At 39.8% G+C, this 20,489-nt stretch overlaps 1 protein-coding gene and 3 non-coding genes across 8 annotated transcripts; all 4 read right to left on the minus strand.

Moving 5' to 3' along the window:
- Positions 1 to 2,973: 2,973 nt before the first annotated feature.
- On the minus strand, positions 2,974 to 20,375 carry KANSL2 (KAT8 regulatory NSL complex subunit 2). 5 transcript variants are annotated; one of them, XM_008539051.2, is made up of 10 exons: positions 20,165 to 20,375; positions 19,363 to 19,621; positions 18,142 to 18,320; positions 17,508 to 17,622; positions 14,321 to 14,484; positions 13,941 to 14,107; positions 12,818 to 12,914; positions 8,808 to 8,959; positions 4,472 to 4,591; positions 2,974 to 3,745 (listed from the first exon to the last, which is right to left on the minus strand). In XM_008539051.2, exons 1-10 carry the CDS (start codon positions 20,283 to 20,285, stop codon positions 3,614 to 3,616), a joined length of 1,506 nt encoding a protein of 501 aa, XP_008537273.1. In that variant the 5' UTR covers positions 20,286 to 20,375; the 3' UTR covers positions 2,974 to 3,613. The 5 variants fall into 5 exon arrangements, with proteins under 5 accessions (XP_008537273.1, XP_008537272.1, XP_070477267.1 ...); XM_008539050.2 differs by having other exon boundaries at positions 8,706 to 8,959; positions 20,165 to 20,292; XM_070621166.1 differs by having other exon boundaries at positions 13,941 to 14,103; positions 14,317 to 14,484; positions 20,165 to 20,292.
- Positions 3,969 to 4,105, minus strand: LOC139083733 (small nucleolar RNA SNORA2/SNORA34 family). Its single transcript, XR_011540640.1, has one exon. It is a non-coding gene; the product is annotated as a small nucleolar RNA SNORA2/SNORA34 family (small nucleolar RNA).
- LOC139083732 (small nucleolar RNA SNORA2/SNORA34 family) lies at positions 5,404 to 5,536 on the minus strand. The gene has a single exon (XR_011540639.1). It is a non-coding gene; the product is annotated as a small nucleolar RNA SNORA2/SNORA34 family (small nucleolar RNA).
- Positions 12,595 to 12,729, minus strand: LOC139083731 (small nucleolar RNA SNORA2/SNORA34 family). The gene has a single exon (XR_011540638.1). It is a non-coding gene; the product is annotated as a small nucleolar RNA SNORA2/SNORA34 family (small nucleolar RNA).
- Positions 20,376 to 20,489: the final 114 nt, after the last annotated feature.

The following is a 20,489-nucleotide window of genomic DNA, read 5'->3' on the forward strand; positions in this document are numbered from 1 at the left end:
AATAACTTAGTTGATGTTAGCCATCCTTCATCATCAGCCACCTTAGAACTAGGATAGGCACACAAACGAAGTAGACACAGCGACAGATGGAAGCTATGCTGACAGACTCCTACTTACCAACAACTCCTACTTACTAACTAGCTACTGCCCCCTCCAAATGTCTAACTGGCCAACAAAGGACCGACACTGAGCCCCTGATATGGCACTACTCCTCAACCACACCAACCATCTTCTCAGTAGTAAGTAGAACACCCCCTTTCCCTCCTAGGAGAGCGAATGGTACATCCTCACAGGGATGCTTATTCCAGGTACGGGTTTTGCCTTTCCTGCTCAGAGGACCTGAGCCAGCACCACAGACATGAAATTCTACGAACATAGCATCTAACCAAGGAATCCACTGCACAGAAAAGGAGGGATCCACTGGTTATAGCACATACTGCACCATCCAGAAGCAGCTGGCCTTGGAGGAAATACTTTGCAAGGAGAGGTGCCATACTTCAAGACACAGTATTACACACTAAATTAGAGATCTCTATAAAGTGCTAGGTTCCACTGGGAAGAATAATGGGTTCAGGACCAAGGGATGGAAGCAGAGTAGCCCTACTTATCACACTGAACGACCCACTGGGGTATTTCCACCTCACAATTTTAGGCTCTGCCAAGTTAGGGGTCTTGGTTCCAAAGAGGGGAGCACTCTTGCCAGGGGACATAGCAAGAAACCGGTTGAACTATAAGCTACAGCTGCCACCAGGGCACTTTCAACTCGGCGTTCAAGAACTAGCAGGAAAGGAGCCTCTGTTGTGGCAGGATTCTTTTATGCAACAGTTGGAGAACCCAGGTCATCAACTTGGGTGCTGTAGTAGTTTTCTGTTGCTGCCATAACCAATTACCACAAACTTAGTGGCTTCAAACGACATAAATGTATTATCTTACAATTCTACAGGTCAGAAGCCCAGTACAGGTCTCACCAGACTGAAAACAACCTGCTAGTATGGCCAGGTTGTGCTCCTTTCTGTTGGCTCTACAGGAGCCCATTTCCTACTCATTCAGGTGTTGGCAAAGTTCAGTCTCATGCAACACAAGACTGAGGTCTAATTCTTTGCTGGCTGTCAGTTGGGGACTGCACTCAGCAACTGGAGACCTCAACGACCCCTGTACACAGTCCCCCACATCTCAGAACCAACACTGAATCTTTCTAAAGTGTTGTTTCTCTGATCACAGCAGGTAAGGCTCTCTACTTTTAAGGACTCATGTGGTTACACTGGGCCCACCTCAGCAATCCAAGATACTCTTCCCATCTCAAAGCCCTTAACCACATCTACACAGTTCTTTTTGCCCAGGAAACATGTTCACAGGACCCAGGAATGCAGGATATGGACTACTCATTTTAGGAAATGACTATTCTACCACAGGTGCATCTTGGTACTCCATTGCCCGACTGTAACTGAACATGTCCAGCAACCCTGGCCTGAGAAGGGCATGATTACCAAAGGCTCAAGATCCCTCAGGAATGACTTAGGTTCACACTACCAGGTAAGCTACCAAGACATACCAACGTGATAACAAAGGATGAAGGGAACTCAGAATGTTTATTGGAAGATGAGTACAAGCTGTGGCCCCAAGACAAACTGCAGCAACACAGTTGACCCTAGTGGCCATGCAGGTATGCCACCCAGATCTCCTTTCAAGAGAATTAACCACAAACTCTTAACTCATAGCCTCCAAATTCCTCACCTTTGGATCTACCAAGGTGTCACATTTCCCTCAGGCTGCTACCAATGACTGAGCACAACAGGGGTACTGGGTCATTTCAACTCTATCAGGGAACCTCTGCTTAGGGACTCCATCAACCAGACTTTCTTGGAGATATGGTGCAGCCCAAGACTCTTCCTACCAAATCCTCATGTTTGCCTGTGCCTAACAGAAGCCAAGACCTTAGAGAAGAGTGGTAGCTATACATGGCCTTCTCAAAACTCACCATTGCTGGATTTGCCACCTTGAAGGACTATCAGAATTTCTGGGTGCTAAGAATGCAGAATCCTTGGCTTCCACTCCCCCCTCCAAAGACAAGCGCTCATAGGCCTGTTAATTTACAGAACAATCACCCTGGTGATGTGGACAATGCTAGTGGTTTGTAGATTACTTAAAACAATGGGAAGAGGATATTCTAATCTCTAATCCTGTTCCAGGAGCAGGTATGTTCTTGTTTACAGCTGCATAAGAAGTAATGTTTGTCTTTGTGGACAAAGTCTAACAAGCATTAGACAAGAAAGGAATGGATACCACAAACTGAAAAAGAGTATACTGAAAGCCTTGTTAAAAGTGATCTCAGGAGTTCACCTGATGGGCCTTCTGAGTTACTTCTGACCACATGTAAACTAAAGCCAAGATGATGGTGTTAACTGTATAAACCCTTCCCTGTTCCTCAGTTCAGTTCTTATAGAAGGTAATCTTTTGACTTCCTTGTCAAAATGCATTATACCAATAGATAACTTCTATCATAGGTAATTTAATTTAACTGAACCTCTATCTTAACCCTACCCTTAGAATCAGCATCAAAATGATCTGGACAACTTATGCCTATCTCTGTGATCCAGCATCAGGCCCAATTTCTCTGGACGTTTTACATATATATATATATTGCTAGCACTTGAGAATTTTGAGATGATAATCAGGCATTAACAGTAAGAAAGAAATGGGAGTAGGAGTAGGGGGCACAGAGAGGAAGGTAGAAAGAAGATATTTGGAACTGGTAGGCTTTAATAAGGAAGTCCCACCCTTTTCCATTTACTTCTTATAGGTTTTTATCTTATCTTCTAATCCAAAACCAAAATAGGTGACTGAAAATGTATTTACTCCTTGGAATGGAAGTGTATCTGTCCTGTTTTCCCTTTCCCATCAGAGATAGCTTCCTGAGGACCCAAAAAAATAGATATATACTCTCAAACACAAACAAAACATGCATTCAAGTGATTGTTTTACATTTTCATAACATTTTAACATTTAATAGAAACTATATACAATAATTTTTTATTTTAATATTACATAAGATAGCCACTACAGATATTTACATAAGTTAGAAGCAAGATGGATGGTTAAGGAGGGCCCAGTCCTGTGGGCTATTTTCTTAGAGGTTATAGGTCAGAGTTCATTGGGGGGAGAGGTTCAGATTAACCAATTAGGTGAGAGGCGAGAAAAGGCTAAACTGCAGACTGTCAGATAGAGATAACTGGATATTGAGACCATCAATATCCCAAGGGTACACAGCTCCCAGCTAAACACCTATGCGGATTTGTTCCAAGACCTAGGAAATCCCATTACAAAGATGTCTCTCCCCTTAGGCACAGTCCCAAATACTCCCAATCCCAGCAGCTCTGACAGGAATCACCTCTCTCTCTAGAGCTTCCCTGCCCAGCATGGGAAGACACCCACAACTTTTAGACACTATCGGTCCCTTCCCCCAGTATTTGGTTTGTTTGACTATAGCACACAATAACCCAGGGGAAAAACAAGGTAGTCTGGGTTGTCCTTTAGTGAGAGATAGTCACAAATACTGGTTTAAAGAATGGGAAATTCAAATCCTCCAAAGTCAAATGGTTCCCAAAACAAACTATCAACTGATAGAAGTGGGTTCTGGCTTCCCATCTGCAGCAGCCACTCCACTCTGAGGCAGCGATACAGAGGCTTTCTCAGAATTTCGAGATCCCTGCGATCTGCACCCATCTCCAGCCATCTGCATCTGGCCCTGTTAAAACAAAGTCACTTAGGTTACAAATCCACTCACTGTGGGCTGAAGCATGAATCTGACTTATCAATGCCCATGTACAGGAGCAGTAAGAACAAGACAACAGACATAAAATAATGCTGGGTCGCTGCTCATCCCCATACTTAACTATCCCTGACCCTTGGAGTCAGAAGTTACTGCTTGCAGCATTCCTGAGGCACTCCCAACAGGAGGGAGAGCTGTGGGATGTTTCTTCCAAATGAAATAGCCACTCTCTGCTGAGGTTCCAGAACAGCCAACAGATCATGGGAAGACAGTCCTTTGGGCCTCTGCTCGAAACCAACAGCTATAGCATAACTGCTGGTCTTCAGTCAGGGCCACCGGTATCCCACCCCAAGTCTCAGAAAAGAAGCCAAATCATATAACTTGTCCTTACTCTATGATGGAAACAAGTGCTGAACTCACCCTTTTTTAACGAACAATTTACCTAGATTCCTCATCTCAACATTTTCTAGTTAACTAAACAAATTTGTGTCCTGCTCTCTGAGATATATGTGAACCAGGGCCATTAGGGTGTTCTCTCTAAGGGTCCACCAGGAGAAGTGCCACCTGGAGGCACCTTTACAGTCTAATTGTGATGACAATCCCACTCCCTGGGAGTACATGCTAGCCAGAACCAACAGGGAATACTCTGCCTGGCTGGGTCACTACATGAGGGAAGCCTGGCTGGGGTTGTTCTTCACTTGCCAAAATATTCACTGGGCCTTCAGCAATTTCTTTGACTGAATGATCTTCAAGGGTTAGTGACGGATCAAAAAGTAAGGGTGAAGGAGGGCACTGCATACCGTCACCCACAACATCCAAGTCCTAGGAAAAGAAAGAAAAAGCCTATCAGCAATACCAAGGGAACAATAAGCTAAAACTGGCATATTTTTCAGCAAACCTCAAAGCAATTCTCCCATACTTCCCTCATCCCTTGCCTACTTTTAATCAAAATGAGATTTTTTTAGAATGTCCAACAAATGGGATACGATCCAAAAGCACCAAGAATTTTTTCTTGCTGCTGAGTATAAAGCACAGACCACTATAGCAGCTTAAAAAAGTATATTTTTTAAGTAGGAAAACTTAGAGACAGAAAGTACTAATAGTAGCCACCAGGGGCTGGGGGGAGAGGGGAAGTGAGAGTTATAGTTTAATTGGTACAGAGTCTAGAGTCTCTTTTTGGGCTGACGGAAAAGTTCTAGAAACAGAATGATAATGGTCGCATGATATTATGAATATACTTAACATCACTGAATTGTACATTTAAAAATGGTTATAATGATAAATATTATTACAAATATTTTACCATAATAAAGAAATATTTATTAAAAGCATATTCCCTCTAAGACTAACTGTAGTGAACATCTAAGTTCATCAGTGGTAAATCTAATATGGACAATCAGTATAATTACAAATTAAAATGAAATATTGCCTTAAAAGACTGGACAATATGAGACTGCTTGATTAACGTCCTAACAGCCACAAAGCAAGCCAGTGAGCAAGAGAGACAGAGGAAAAAAGGAGATAAAGGACAAAAAATTCAAAGTCCCTCTGAATGGCTAAGAAATACTATTTTGGGTTCTTAAACCTAACACAGTCCAATTGCTCTCTTAAAAAAAGACATTATATTCTACAGTCTATGTTTCTTCCAATTGAACTGGCCATTCCACTGGGGTACTGAATGGCCAACAGACCACAGGAAGACATTGCTCTTGGCTCCTGTTTGAAACCAACAGCTACAGCAAACCACTGGTCTTGATTCAGGGCCCAAAGCATTGCAAGAGCTCAATGTGTCAAAATGACTTTCAGGGCATCACTTTCTAAGAGTCTACTGCTAAACTCTCCTTCCCAAGAGTGAAAAATACCCAAGGGTTTGTACTCCCCTATGCCCGATACACTTTACAGAGGCTCCATGTTTCCAGCAATTGAGCTTCAGGAGAAGCTTAGTTCTATGCTTTTAAATAAGTCTAAGAGTGTGAAACGCTTTACCTTTCTTTGGTGTTAATCACCAAAAAGGAGAATCACATCTTCACAATAATTAAGGTAAAGAAAAGAATATAGTTAAAGAACATACTGGATTTAAAGCTGCTCTATTTAGGCAGAAACATAGGATAGTCAGCTACCTATAGTCCATTTCATATGTGGTAGAAACTTCTGTACTATCCACAGAAACTAGAGTTCTCACATGATTAAGACTATGAACTGCTTTCTCCAATTCTTTTACTATGCACAACTATTAATTATACAAGCAATTAACTTGAAATTTAGAAGAACCCATTTAAGTAGTGAGGCAAAAGGTTTCCAAGTCTCAAGATAACAATGGTATAGAAATGTTTTTAAAGGAAAATAGAGACTGAAAAGGCTTTTCACACATATTCAGTGTTGTCTGTTACAGGAATTAAAATTGAGAAAAGGAACCTAAAATAAGAAAGGAAAAAAGGATCAGCAGAAATGCCTATCATAACAAGCATATTTAAAGACATAAGCATGAGAACACAAAGACAGAATCCACATTTTGTTCTGATCTCAAAAAGAAAGCTCAAAAACCACACACACACAAAAAGCAAGCAAAGTCAAACTAACAGGATTAAGGTACTACATTGTTCCTTGCCAAAACATCCTTGGATCAAAGCACAGAAAACAGGCAAGTGTAATATCCAGAATGAAAGGCTGAATTTTTACCCATACTAATATCAGATACCTGGTGCTCCCATAAGTTACCAGAACTTAACAAGAAATGATATCTAAGGCAGAACATAAGTAACAAGTTAAGACTGCTTGGTGAAACTCATATAATTAAGAAATGATTTTTTCCCAACAAAATTTCCTATTAATAAATATATCCAGAATTTGTGGGAAGACAAAAACTTTCTAAAACTGGATTTTCTTTCAACATTTTCTGGAGAATTTTTACCTCCAAAGATTAAGAATAAAACTATACTTTTTAATAACCAATGTGGTTTATCAAAAGTACATTAATATGAACATAATAGATGATCAAGTACTAACATCTGATTGTTCATCATTTTTAAACCTCTAACAACAAAGGTCCATCTTAAAAACCCACTGGATCCTCAAAAATAAGGTTCCTTCTCATACATTCATGCCACAAATAAGGATTAACAGATTTGAAAATATATTTTTAAATATTTTTTAATTAAGATTCCTTAAATGTCAGTTTTCACCTACGACCACATCTTATAATATCTAATATTTTGTGTTATCTCTAAAGAGCAAGAGAAATGCTTCTAGAAATTAACAGACAAAATAAAAGTTAGTAACCTAGTACATCTACATAAAACACACATGCTAGTTTCTATATATATATACATTAAAATCTGAAGAAAGTTTGGCTATGTAGTGCTTAGAGGTTATTTTTTAGATCCTATGCAGTGGCTCTAAGCATTAACTAAGTTAAAAAAATAGCACTTTTCTGGGGTTTCTTCACATGTAAAATAAAGGGAAGTGGACAAAAATCTGTCTTTATCATTCCAGGACTATCTATTCATTTATTCTCTTCAACAAAATCACATTGGAAAAGTTTGGGAAAGCACTGGAGTATATAATCTCGAAGGTCCCTGTCTAGTTCTCATATTCTACAATCTGTGTGAAAGAAACTTTTTAAAAAGCAAATATAATCAAGATTACAATAAAAATTCTAATTTTATTATAATGAAGAAATGAAAATCAAAAGTTTAATAAGACTATAGACAGTATATAACCAAAAGAAAAAAGTGGAGAGAATACAAAAAAAAAATTGGAATCAGTTTATTCTTTTTTTGGAGGAAGATTAGCGCTGAGCTAACTGCTGCCAATCCTCCTCATTTTGCTGAGGAAGACTGGCCCTGAGCTAACATCCAAGCCCATCTTCCTCTACTTTATAAGTGGGATGCCTACCATAGCATGGTTTGCCAAGCAGTGCCATGTCCATACCCGGGATACGAACCAGCGAACCCCAGGCCGCCAAAGCGGAATATGCGCAATTAACCGCTGCGCCACTGGGCTGGCCCCGAAATCAGTTTATTCTTAATGCCACTTTTTCAGCTATAACTCTGTCTGGATATATCTTTTTTAATGAGCAATATTCCTGAGGCCACCCAAGCCTTGCTTCTACCCTTAGCAAACAATCTTGCAACCTATACTGAATTTTCCATTTAGATTTGTCACTTCAAACATGTCATAGTTATATACAAGACACTTTTATTATGAAATTCAGAAGATTTATCTTCAGAATAAATAATGAAGACCCTCATCCAGAAGGTTAAAGATTAAGCAAAGTGCCAAGACAGATGGAATGTCAATTGATCCCTACAGTCAAATAGTAGGGTAGTGCTAATTAGGAAAACAAATGAAATCAGAGATGAGTTTATGGGCTGGGACCAATCAAGGAACAAGCTGAAAAAGGTAGTGTACATACTTAAAAGGTGGTAAAGTAAATACTTAGGGAGATCACTGTTGTTCTAGTCTGTTCACAAGAGACTCCATAATAACATATCAAAAGTGAAACACAGCCAGAGTTAAGTTTAGAGTCGTTTCTTAGGAGACTCATTAATCTGAAAATGAAAACCCTTACTACAGGGTCAAAGCACAAGTTTACACTGTCAAGAACAGATATCAGAATTTGTTTGTATTATTAAGATTCTAGCGAATCACTCACCTTGCGGATGGTACCACATTTCCTGGCTACACAAAATGCAACCATAATCTTGACTTTCCAATTTCTCTTAGTTTACAATTTCCCTTATTCCCACAGAAAAAGAAAAACTTCTGCAAATTTAAACTGTCTCTAAGTCAACATGTTAACATAGAAATATAACCGTACATATATCATTTCAAAAACTTTTATCAACTCTCCTGACCACAAAACTAACCTATTCTTACCATTAATAAATAAGGCCTTGCCTCAAGGGCCAACCAGAGCAGAGCTTCTCTAACTTACATCACTGAACTCCAGAGGTAAACTCTCAGTGGGCTGAAGCTCAGCAGCACTCAAGTACAGATCCATGGGGCCGGCTTCCAGATCGTCTGGCACAGACAGTACCTGCTCGGGCTTATACATCTGAGGAGGCAACTGGAAATGCAGTGGGCAGCAGGGATCCTCAGAGAGGCTTACAGGAACCGGTTTGTTGCAGGGTACCTCTTCAGACCCCTGGCAGCATTTGAAGAGAACCTGATTCGTGTCCTGACAAATATCTGTAGAAAAACGGTCAAGGGAAATAAAATGGATCTATCGGAGGTACAAAAGAGAAGAGTTGTCTGCCACGTAAAACTCAAAGTCTGGACTACACGAGGTAATTGGTTACATTTGATGCAGAACCAAATGCAGTGAGCAATTTTTAAAGTTATTTCTCAAAATAAGGTCTAAATTCACTAGCATCTAATCGTACCTCTATCAGAAACTTAAAACTAGTCCCCAACCTGTTTCAGAATCCTAGCTATTTAAAATAGAGACGCTAACTTGTTCTCCCTTATGAGGGTCAAACACAAAATATTTGAAAACACAGCACTAAGTAAACAGCAATTAACAATCCTAGGAATCTACACCTATTCAGAAGAAACATGTCACCGCAAATGCAAAAAGCTTGCAGGAGCCCCCTACCAACCCTTCTCCTCCAAGAGGCAAGACATACAATCTTGTTTCTATTCTCTTAAGCAGACTGGTAAAAAGTTAGCAAAAACTTTTTGAACCTTGTTTCTAAACTGTTTACATAATAAATTTGTTTAAGGTAGCAGGGGACTGGGGAAAATAGAAGCTCTAATAATAGTAACTAGGTATCACATTCTGACAGAAAATAAAAATAAATCTCCATTCCTCCTCCCGTTTTTTAGGGGGAGGTGGTGTTAGTGCAGAGGAGTTCTGTTAGGATCCCAAAGAGAAAAGGAAGGAGATAATTTTGCTTATAAGGGCCCAGGGAAGGAAATACTCCAGGAACGCTCCAGGAGCTCTAACAACTTCTGTTAAGGGTAGAAGCAGACAAGGGCTATATTTCCAAGTGGGCAAAGCTCTGCAGGATGAATCAAAATTGAAATCATGATTAGATAAAATAACAAAATTTCAGTTCAAGTTACTCTACAAAATACATTTTATTCGAGTGTTACCATTTCTTGAAATCTTAACTACATGGTTATTTTCCCTAGATTAATAGACAACTACTATCTCAAATTTGGGCTTATTTTTAAACCAGAAAGCACAATTTTCTATAAACTGACTGGACCCAGGATTATGGAATTATGGGTACTTTCTATCTCCAAAATTTTAAGGTAATTTTTAAAAATTAAAAACTATAATGTACATTATAATTTTTAAACCAAATAAAACTTCTTGAATAAAGCCATTTCTTCCAATCAATTCTTGGAAACTGCTAAACTCTAAGGCAGGGTTTCACAACCTTGACACTACTGACATTATGGGCTGTCCTATGCATGTCAGGATGTTTAGCAGCATTCCGGCCTTCTACCCACTAGCTGCCAGTTAGCACCTCCACCCTCAGTTATGAGACAAGCAAAAATGTCTCCACACATTGCCAAACGGGACAAAATGGCCCCCATTTGAGAACCACTACTCTAAAAACAGTAAATAGTACAAAATAAACAAATACATATTGAATGAAAATGAAAGACCAAATGACCAAACATGAATCTAATGGGAATAATCAGATTTGCAGTCTCTGTGCTTAAGAAAATCTAAACAATCTCTAACGAGCGTAAGAGTAAGAAGCCCAAACATATTTAAGTTATTAATATTTAAAGTGTTAATCCATTAAATGTTTTAATAGAAACTTTTTCATAGAATTCAAAGGACTTCAACAAGTCTCTTATTAATTTAATACCACAATATCTTAGAAAAACCCTCCCCCCCATCCTCTGCCACCCCCTTTCCTTTCAAATGAGGACAAAAGAGACAAAGAGAAGGGAATGGTTGACCTACAACTAGCGTCTGGGTCCTTCACTTTCAGTCCAGTGCTGTCTCCATTAGACCAGAGTAAAGAGTTAACAGGTCACCAATGGCAGTCGCATCTTTCTCTGGGATAAGGACTTAAGGAAGGGTAAGTGACTTAGGCAACTACGGAGTGGAAAGGAAAAGAGCATAAAAGAAAAACTACTTCCTTTCTCTTTTCAAATACATTTCATTTCCGACTTCGCTTTTTAAAATATTAATATTCTCATATATTGAGTATAGTACTATAAGAAAAGTCTAAAATAGTCTTTAATATCTATAAATTGGGGGTTTTGCCTTATAAAGTAATTCAAGCTCACTGAAGAAAACCTCAAAAGTTCTATAAAGCAGAGGAAAAAGAGACATTCATAACTCCACCATCCATAAAGTCACAGCTCTATTACATTCTCTCCCAGTATTTTGTTCCACGTAGTTAAAACATACTCCACAGAATTCCATATCCTATTTTTGTCACCATCAAACATCTTCCTATGTCATCCGTAAATTTTGTTAAATGTTTAATGCTTGAACATATTCCACATTATGTTGTATCACAATTCTTTTCTATTCCTCTCTGAAAATTTTAAAGCTGTCTCCAATTGGAGGAATTTCATTAAAAAATATTAATCTTCATTTGATTATCTCCGTAAAATAAATTCCCAGAGGTGACATTACCAAAGAATATGAATATAGTCTAACTGCTTTCTAAAAAGCTTGCATCACTTTATATTCCCACTGGCAGTGTTGAGAAGAGCCCACTTCACCATACCCTCACCAACTTTTGAAATTCACACTCATTAAATATCATATGTATACAAGTATCAAATTTATAGACTTAAAAAAATTTCCTTGTTTTATTTCCTATTTCATTTATTTGGAGTGAAGATAAACTTTTCAACTATCAGCCACTTCTAGTTTTTCGCTCCCCTCCCCAAGCCCCAGTACATAGTCATGTATTCTAGTTCTAAGTCCTTCTAGTTCTTCTATGTGATCCACCACCACAGCACAGCGACTGACAGGTGAGTGGTGTGGTTCTGTGCCAGGGAACCAAACCCAGGCAACCAAAGCAGTGAGTGCCAAACTTTAACCACTAGGCCATCAAGGCTGGCTCAGTCCCTTCTATTTTTAATCTCTCCACAGACAGCTTTTGCCCAATTATATTTTGAGCATTTATCTTTAGTTTTTAATTACTTTGCACAAGCATTTTCTATATTAAGGACAGTAATCCTTTATCACATATTTATTGCAATAATTAATAAATTGGTAAAATATTTAATAAATAAATAGAAAAAAATCAGTTTTCCTTTCAAAACACCAAGAAAAGGTTCTCCTCTTCATATTAAAGAAAATACATTTTACTTTCCGAATACTTTACATCTCTTGCTAGGCAAATGAAATCCAGCAAGATTTATGCCTTTCATATAGTGAGGATCATCATATTTAACAAGTGTTTTTACCGTGAAAGTTAACGTTTTCAATGTCCGTAAGAAAACTGCACTTTCACAATCCAATAAACAACCCAAAAAGTTTTGCAGCCCAATAGTAAATGTAGTCCCATAGCAAAATTAAGAGATGCTACAATGGTTCAAAGGCAAATTAATTGGGGAGGAATCAATCCATTTTCGGAAACAGTAAGTTTTCAATCTGAATTAGGTCTAACAACTACAAGTTAGAGCCCTAACCACACAAAAGGATAATACTTGAAGGAAGCTCACAGTTTAGAACCGTCCCATTATTTTTGATGGAAAACCCAGTGATTTTATTGCTATTAACTGGATTTAACAGTATTACAATTCTAATGAACAAGTTAAATGAGGGATCTCTGTATTTTGGAATCCCAGTATAAACCGACTACGAATAAAGATTAGCCCACATCTATCACCAATGACTCAGATGTTTCTTTCTAATGAATTGACCACTACATTTCAAGTTCTGAAATGGTCAACAGACCATAGAAAGACATTTCTTTAGGCTCCTGCTTGAAACCAACAGCTTCAGCAAACTGCTGGCCTTGATTCAGGGCCAAAGGAAAACAAAGACCTTCGATGAAGCAAACACAGAGAAGCCCACTAGCTTTCAGTCTAGCTAGCAAACTGAACAGAGTAAAAAGATACGGGTAAGGCAGTGTCTGGTCATTGGAAGAGACTGATTCGAACAACGAACATCATCCACAAAGGCCAAGCATCTCTGACTGGAACGAGTGGTATGGGCCTAAAATGGAGAAAACAGATAAATCAAAACAAACAAACCCACAAACGAATATACAACCACTTATCTATGAGAATACTCAAGTTACAATACATAAGAAAGGTATATCCTTAAAGACCAGAAACTTCAACATTTAACAAATTTATTCACCAATACTATGCCAAAGGAAAAATAATTTAAAACCTCATGTCCAAATAATGAGTCAACCCTAACTCAAAATACACCTGTCATGGGGGCCAGCCCCGCAGCCCAGTTGTTGACTTCACTCACTCCACTTCGGCGGCACAGGGTTTCACCGGTTCGGATCCTGGGCACGGACATTGCACCGCTCATCAAGCCATGCTGAGGCAGTGTCCCACGTGCCACAACTAGAAGGACCCACAACTAAAAATACACAACTATGTACCAGGGGGCTTTGGGGAGAAAAAGGAAAAATACAATCTGAAAAAAAAAATACACCTCTCTATATTAGAAAAGTGTGATATAGCCTAATGGTTTTCAAACCACTTCATCTTTTAAGAGAACTCTTTTAAATTTTAATCTTACATGGAGCCTCAACAAATAGAGATAAAAAATGGTATTCTCAAGTCAGACTTGAGAAACAAACTTAAGAACGATCACTGAACTCTGCTTCCTATCAACCTTACCTCTGACATCCATTGCTCCTATTAGTCTACCTTTCTTCCCATCTTCTAAAACCAGATCCCCAAGCAACTTAGGTCAACCCTGTGTCCATTTCTGAACGGAAAAATTAACAAACCAAAGAATTTAGAAATCTCTGGTAATCCCTCAATTTGCAGATGAGAACAGAAGCGCAGAGAAGTTATCAGTGCAGGCAAATAACTAGTCAGAAGGGAACTGAGGCTAGAACCCATGTCCCTGGACTTCCAGATAAGTGCTCTTTTCAACATACCCCATGTCCAGTAAGTCAGATTTCAGAGCTAAGACTGTGCAACAGTGTTTTGACGAGTACCCTAACTTCCTAAATAAAGCAAAGGTATACATCTTAGAGGTATGCACACAAATTACCTGTTGGGCGGCACCATCTGTTGCCAGCATTCTGCGTTCCTTCAGCTGCCTATGTAGTAAGGCTTCCACTCCATAGCGCTGACGATACCTCCGAAGACATTTTAGACGCTTTAAGTTCTCTCGTTCTTTGGCCAAAAGTCCCTCTGGGCCAGTCAGAAGACTACTACCTGGAGAGTCACAACAGTCAAGATGCTATTCACTGAGCAACCAGTCAAGGATGCTTTTCCAAATTAACAAGAAGTAAATAGGGAAATCTGTGGCCATAAGATAGCCAGTTTCAAAACCAAATTCTCCTCCACTCAAGGCACCAAGACAGAAATAAGTCTAACTACTACCAAATTCAACCCACAACAGCTTGTTGGACTTGGCATAAAACTTGCCTAGAGCTTCATGTTCCACTTTGCGATTATGTAAGTAACGTCGTTTCTTCTCTTTGAGCAGATGCTGAAGTCGTTTAAACTGATCAATGTACAAAGACTGCAAACGAATTAGCTTTTCACGCATAATCAGGGCCACTTCTTCTGCTGTATAGACACCAGCATGTCTGGAATAAAATAGAGAATTCAGCAAAGAAAAAAAAAGCACAATAATAAAACCCAAGCTTAAAAGGAGAAAAAGGTAGAGGTTAGACCTAAATTTGTTATTTAACAAGTAATCAGTGCTGAGATAATCACCTTATTAAACAGGAATATTTTCACACAGCCATTTTAGTATTCAAATTTTCTTATTAAAAAACAAAACAAAAAAGAAAATCTCCAAGAATGGATACTAATATATGATCTTACAATAATGGGGAAGAGGAAATGTTTCATTACGTTTCCTAGTTATTTGCATTATGTTTAAAAAGAAGTAAAGACAGGGGCCAGGCCAGTAGCATAGTGATTAAGTTCGCACACCGTTTCAGTGGCCCAGGGTTCACAGGTTTGGATCCCGGCTATGGACCTACTCACTGCTCATTAAGCCATGCTGTGGGGGCATCCCATATATAGAGGAAGAATGGCACAGATGTTTAGCTCAAACAAAAAGAGGAAGATTGGCAACAGATGTTAGCTCAGGGCCAATCTTCCTCACCAAAAAAAAAAAGAATAAAACCAGCAATTTACAGAAACGACAAATCTAAGACTATCAAAAAATGTGAAAGTTTTAAAAATATCTAATGTCCAAACAAGGTGACTACGTTCCATTTTCAGGAAAATGGCGATATCTGCATTAAGATGTCTGAAACTCTAAAATACTGAAGCCTTAACCTAATATCAAGTTTATTAAAATGAAATTAATTTTATTGTATCCTGTCAGAAGAGAATTTAACCAATGGTCTAAGGACTAGAATTTATAAATGGGAAGCCACTATAATCAGAATTTACTACAAATCATTTGGGGGATAAGAAGGGAGAAGGGGTATGTGTGAGCGCCCTGACTAATATGAATGCCTAGTTTATGGGACAAATGGGTCATTTATTTAAAGAGAGATGCTCCAGACATTCACAGCTAGTTATTAAAATCATGCATTAACTCCCCTTGCCCTGATGTGCACAAATATAAGTCAAGGTTTTATTATTAGAATTCATGTTCAAAAAAGAGTCACCTTATACTCCATTAAATAGTGTCTCTTATTAAAGGGCATTCTCCCCACTTTCTTTATTTTGATAACAATGAAGAAGACTCACTAAGTTGAATTGATCTTTACCAAAACAGGCTCTGGATGCTTGTAGAGGTCATATGATAAAACTTAAAAAGACAAAGAAAGATTTAACAATTACTCTTAAGCTAAAACTTCACCAGTGCTGGATGCTGCTATAAATGAGCTTTTAAAGATTACTTTTTACAAGGCAATTAAGTAAATGGTTACTTTGAGGGAAATCACACATAAATACCTACAAAGGGGGAAAACACTATGCCAATAGTAATTCTTGTTAGAATAAAATCTCTAATGACATCATCATAAACAATACAAAAAGCACCCTGCCTGAAACAAGTGAAGATATATGCTGTAAATTGTTAACGATTCAAAAAGTGGTCCTAGTGATAACAAAAACACTGGCACCAAAGATGAAAATTCTTAATTAAAAGAATTTCATTAAATAAACACTTGTATTAAATATAACAAGATAGCAGTATGTAATCAGATTAATAAACTAAGTATTATAAGCAGACACTTAACAACTCCATTTTAAATCCCTAAAAATGCATATATTTTAGCGAGCCATAATTTTTTTGGATAATCTCACTGGGAGAACTAAGGAAAGTCTGATATTTAGATGCCTAATAGTTGAACATATCTGGGTCTTTAGTTTCCTCTTTGAATGTTCCTTTTAGGAGAAATTGACATCAATTACGTATTCCTTTTAACATTTATGCTTCTCATAAAATTAACTGGTATTTTGGTTTATACAGCACTCTCCCGTAAGTTAGATTAGCATGAATGTGTCCCCTAGACTGATCCACTCTGGGTTACTAATGACAAAAACAAGTTTCTGCACCTTTAAAGCTGAGTGTTTACCACACCAAAAGACAGTGTCTTTGTGACCCTACAGAGCATACACCTCTTCAAAGCAGCAAGTCTGGCATTTCTAGCAGCACAGTGGGGACAAAAAAAGACTATGTTTGGTATAAAGTTACTACTGTGAGAGAATCCAGCTGGAAAACAAACATTCCTTCTCAAACTACTTGGTCCGAGACTTTCCAAACAAGTGCTTCCTGACCACGCTGAGAATACTCAATAGAAACAGATGAAATCATTCTACTCAGAAAACGTAACCCTAAATGACTTCTTATAAACTCAGAATCCTAGATAATGAAGAAAATGCTATTCTGAGAATTTAAGTCCAACAGTCAAGTCTAGAAAGTCATTACGCCTCTCACAATATACAGTACTTCTACCTTAACTGTCAGTGGGAAGTGTCAAGAGACAGAAGTCAGAAAGAAAACAACCCACTAAACTCAAACCATAAGACACAGAAATATGAGACTTTGGAGTGGCAAGATTTTTCATGTTTCTACAATCCTAAGGGGATTGTGGGTTAAGGCAAGAGCAGAACCTCAGTAAGATACACTTAGGCTCATTACTCTCTTCTAGGTTTCTAAATCAGTTTCTCTTAGGTATGAAACCAAAGGAAACTCTTGAACATCTTTTTATTTTTCTTGAAAAAAAAAAAAACCATAAAATGTATCTTTGCAAAAAAGTAGTTATTCAAATACAATCACTTTACTATTCTTGAGGTTTAAGCCAAGAACCCATTCACATAAAAACTGACCTAAGCATTTCTAAACCCACCTCCCAACTCCTATATCCAAGAAATTTCCTATTTTCTCCCCTAGTTGCTCAAGTGTAAAATCTGATGTCCAAAAATTTTCCCAAATCAGAAGACTTCTAAAAAAGAATCAAATCATGCCTTGAAGGTGGTGATGAACCATGACACTTCAATATACAGAAGCTGTTACTGCTCACAAACAGCTAAGCTATCTTCAATCCTCCCAAGTTATTGATCTATTAACGGTATGCAGTACTACATTCCACATACTAACTACATAAAATACTTAAAAGCCTTATGTGGAGTTACAACTTACTTTAGGGGATCTTCTTGATCACTGTCTATGCTATCAGCTTCACTGTCAGGATCACCTCTCCATGTCTGATCCACAGTGATGGGTTCCTGTTCCCCATCACTCCAGCTGTCTTCATCTGAGGCAAGGAAGGGAGAGCAGCCATTAAGACTTCCCACCTCTGTAACTCCACCACACAAAACTAGATTACTTAACACATCGACCCAAATCTTAATTTTAAAAAAACTTAGTTCAAAGGCACTGGCAAATAAAAACAGCTTAAAAAAACACAACCCAGGTAAGATTATTTATAACATAAATGAGTTAACCATGCCCTCAAAAGGACAAAAAGGGCAACTCAAAATTATTGTTTCCTGAAGTTACCTAGTTACCCTACCTAGCAAAGATGATAAGTATAAAAACAGCAATGAAGAAAACAGTCCTAAACTCAGGAAAGTAAACCTAAGCACACACTACTTCAAACTGAAAAGAACTGGTGAACAACATAGCAATCCTGCAATTCTGACCCAATTGCCAACAAATTAGCAATAATATTGTATTATCAAGTGCCATGTAAGTTCAAGGCACTGTGCTAAACCAAAATAAGTGGTTAATGTTCTTCCTCCTTTTTCATTCTAGGAGAGAGAATGATCCTTACCCAGAATTCGACTGGCTTCACTGCGACTACTTTCTGGAGTCTGAGACCCCAGCTCTGTCTTAGCATATGAGCTCAGCTGGCACAAGAGTGTTTCACCCATAGGCCCTGTATTGGTCTTCTTCACTTGAGCATGAAGTGCCAGAGCATTCCTACGGGCATGTTCAGCACAGAACGACACCCTAAGGAGACAAAATATTAACGTTTTATACTCAGATAGGTTCCTTCTTTCAAGAGTTTGATGATTTTCATAGACACCGATCTTTAGATCATTTTTAGGAAATTAAAATGACTATTAACTTCATTTATAAACTAAAAAGGCCAGTGAGGGGGCCGGCCCGCGGCCCAGTGGTTAAGTTCACGCACTCTGCTTCGGCGGCCCAGGGTTTCACCAGTTCGAATCCTGGGCGCAGACACGGCATCGCTCGTCAGGCCATGCTGAGGAGGCACCCCACATGCCACAGCTAGAAAGACCCACAACTGAAAATGCACAACTGTGTTCCGGGGGGGCTTTGGGGAGAAAAAGGAAAAAATAAAATCTTTAAAAAAAAAAAAAAAGGCCAGTGAGGCAGAGTAATTTAACTGGCCCACTGTCAACTCATTTGGGTATTGCTAAAGTTAATACAGGTGGCATAATCTAACGCTCTATCCATCAAACAAAACATTCCAACTATAAAAATGCTGACATCATCTCACACAAATCAAAGAAATCCAGTTTCATCTTTCAAAAGTGGTTCTGGAAGGCAACTCTACATTTTACTTCAATATCAATCCATTGTATATAATCAGATGTGGGACACAGTTTTAAAACCAAAAGACATATGCAGATCTATCTAGCCAAGTTATGTTTCTGCACGGATATCTTTGCTTATATGATGACAGCTATGAAACCTTTCCCAGAAAAACACACATAACACACAATTTTGCAAAGTTCAGAAACGGCCAAAAGAGCCAGGGACTCCCAGGGGTTAAGACTAACCTAGAATATCTCTTCATTTTACAGATAAAAGATCCAAAGAGATGAACTAAGTGCCCCACCTGGAAGTCTCCTTGCAGTTTTCCACCGTTTTAAGATTTTTTTCATTTTCCAAGGATATATCCATATCCCCAATTTTTACAAGCACAGCACCTAAAAACTCAGGCAGCTCTGCCCAAGCCCACATCATATCACATCCCCCTCTCACTTTAAAAGTACAAACGACATAACTATCTATGCATATATACCCATCTTTCTTCTCAGGCTTTGGGGCAGCACTGGGACATCTTTTTCCATTCTTCGTCGATATGTAACTACACTGCTTGAAGGGCGCATTCTTGTCTTCAAGGATATGCTTAATGCAAAACTCCTGGCCCTCCAGACGAGGTTGCGAGCATGGGCGATGAGTGAACGAACAAGACAGGGGCTCCTGAGACCTGGGCACTGGGGTGATCCTCCCCCGATTGGTCGGCAAGACGTGGATCCGAATCCTGTTCATACCAAAACCTGGAGGGTCACACAAAAGATCAAAAAGCCCTTACCCTTCCCGAAAATTCCTGCTCCACGATATCCGGGCAGTGCGCGGGTAGCCGCTAAAGGGCGGACCGAAGTCACGCTCCGTAGCTCCCCCCACCTCCCGCCCAGGTCCCCTCTGGCACGAGTGGATTCGCTCACCTCAACTTCCCCTCCATGCCCGCCCCACCCCGACCACCAACGCGCTGAAAGTAACTCAAGGATTCGCACGGCCGCGACACCAGGGGGAAGCCCAGCGCGGCCGCTGCGCCGCCCCGCCTCCGCCTCCGCCTCCCTGTACGCCGCCTTTGTCCCGGCCCGCCTCAAAGCTCTCGGCTGGCCCTGCCCGTCCTCGGCGGCCCATGCAAGCGCCATTTTGTCCAAGGCTCCGGGCCCCGGAGAAGGTGGGTCCTGGGAGACTATGGGAGGAGAGCGACCCCAACGCAGACTGAGGCACAGTAGCAGCTCCAAGCGGATAGAAGCAGCGAAGCAGCAGCTTAACTGCAAAGGAAAAAGCAAGCACCGACGCCATCTTACCTCTGCCTCCACGCCGCGCAGCTAGCTCTACAGCCGCGCCAGCCGCTTCTAACGCGGCCCCGCTCCTTTCTGGGCTCCCAACCGCTGATTGGCTAATGCGCCTACAGTGGTGTGTCACCATTGGCCGAGGCCAGGTACCTATCACGTCTGGGAGGGCGGGGCGCTGAGAAAACGCGCGGCTCGGGTGGCTGAGAGGACCTGTCTGTCAGCAACTCCGCCCCGAGGAGGGTGACCCGAAGGGAGCGCGGGCTGCGAGAGCCGCTCCCCGGATGCGACTGTTTGCACCTTGCAGCGTGGCTGCCGTTCAGGGCACTTTTGGCCGCTC

This window comes from Equus przewalskii, chromosome 5, assembly GCF_037783145.1.
Source record: "Equus przewalskii isolate Varuska chromosome 5, EquPr2, whole genome shotgun sequence".
Taxonomy (NCBI): domain Eukaryota; kingdom Metazoa; phylum Chordata; class Mammalia; order Perissodactyla; family Equidae; genus Equus; species Equus przewalskii.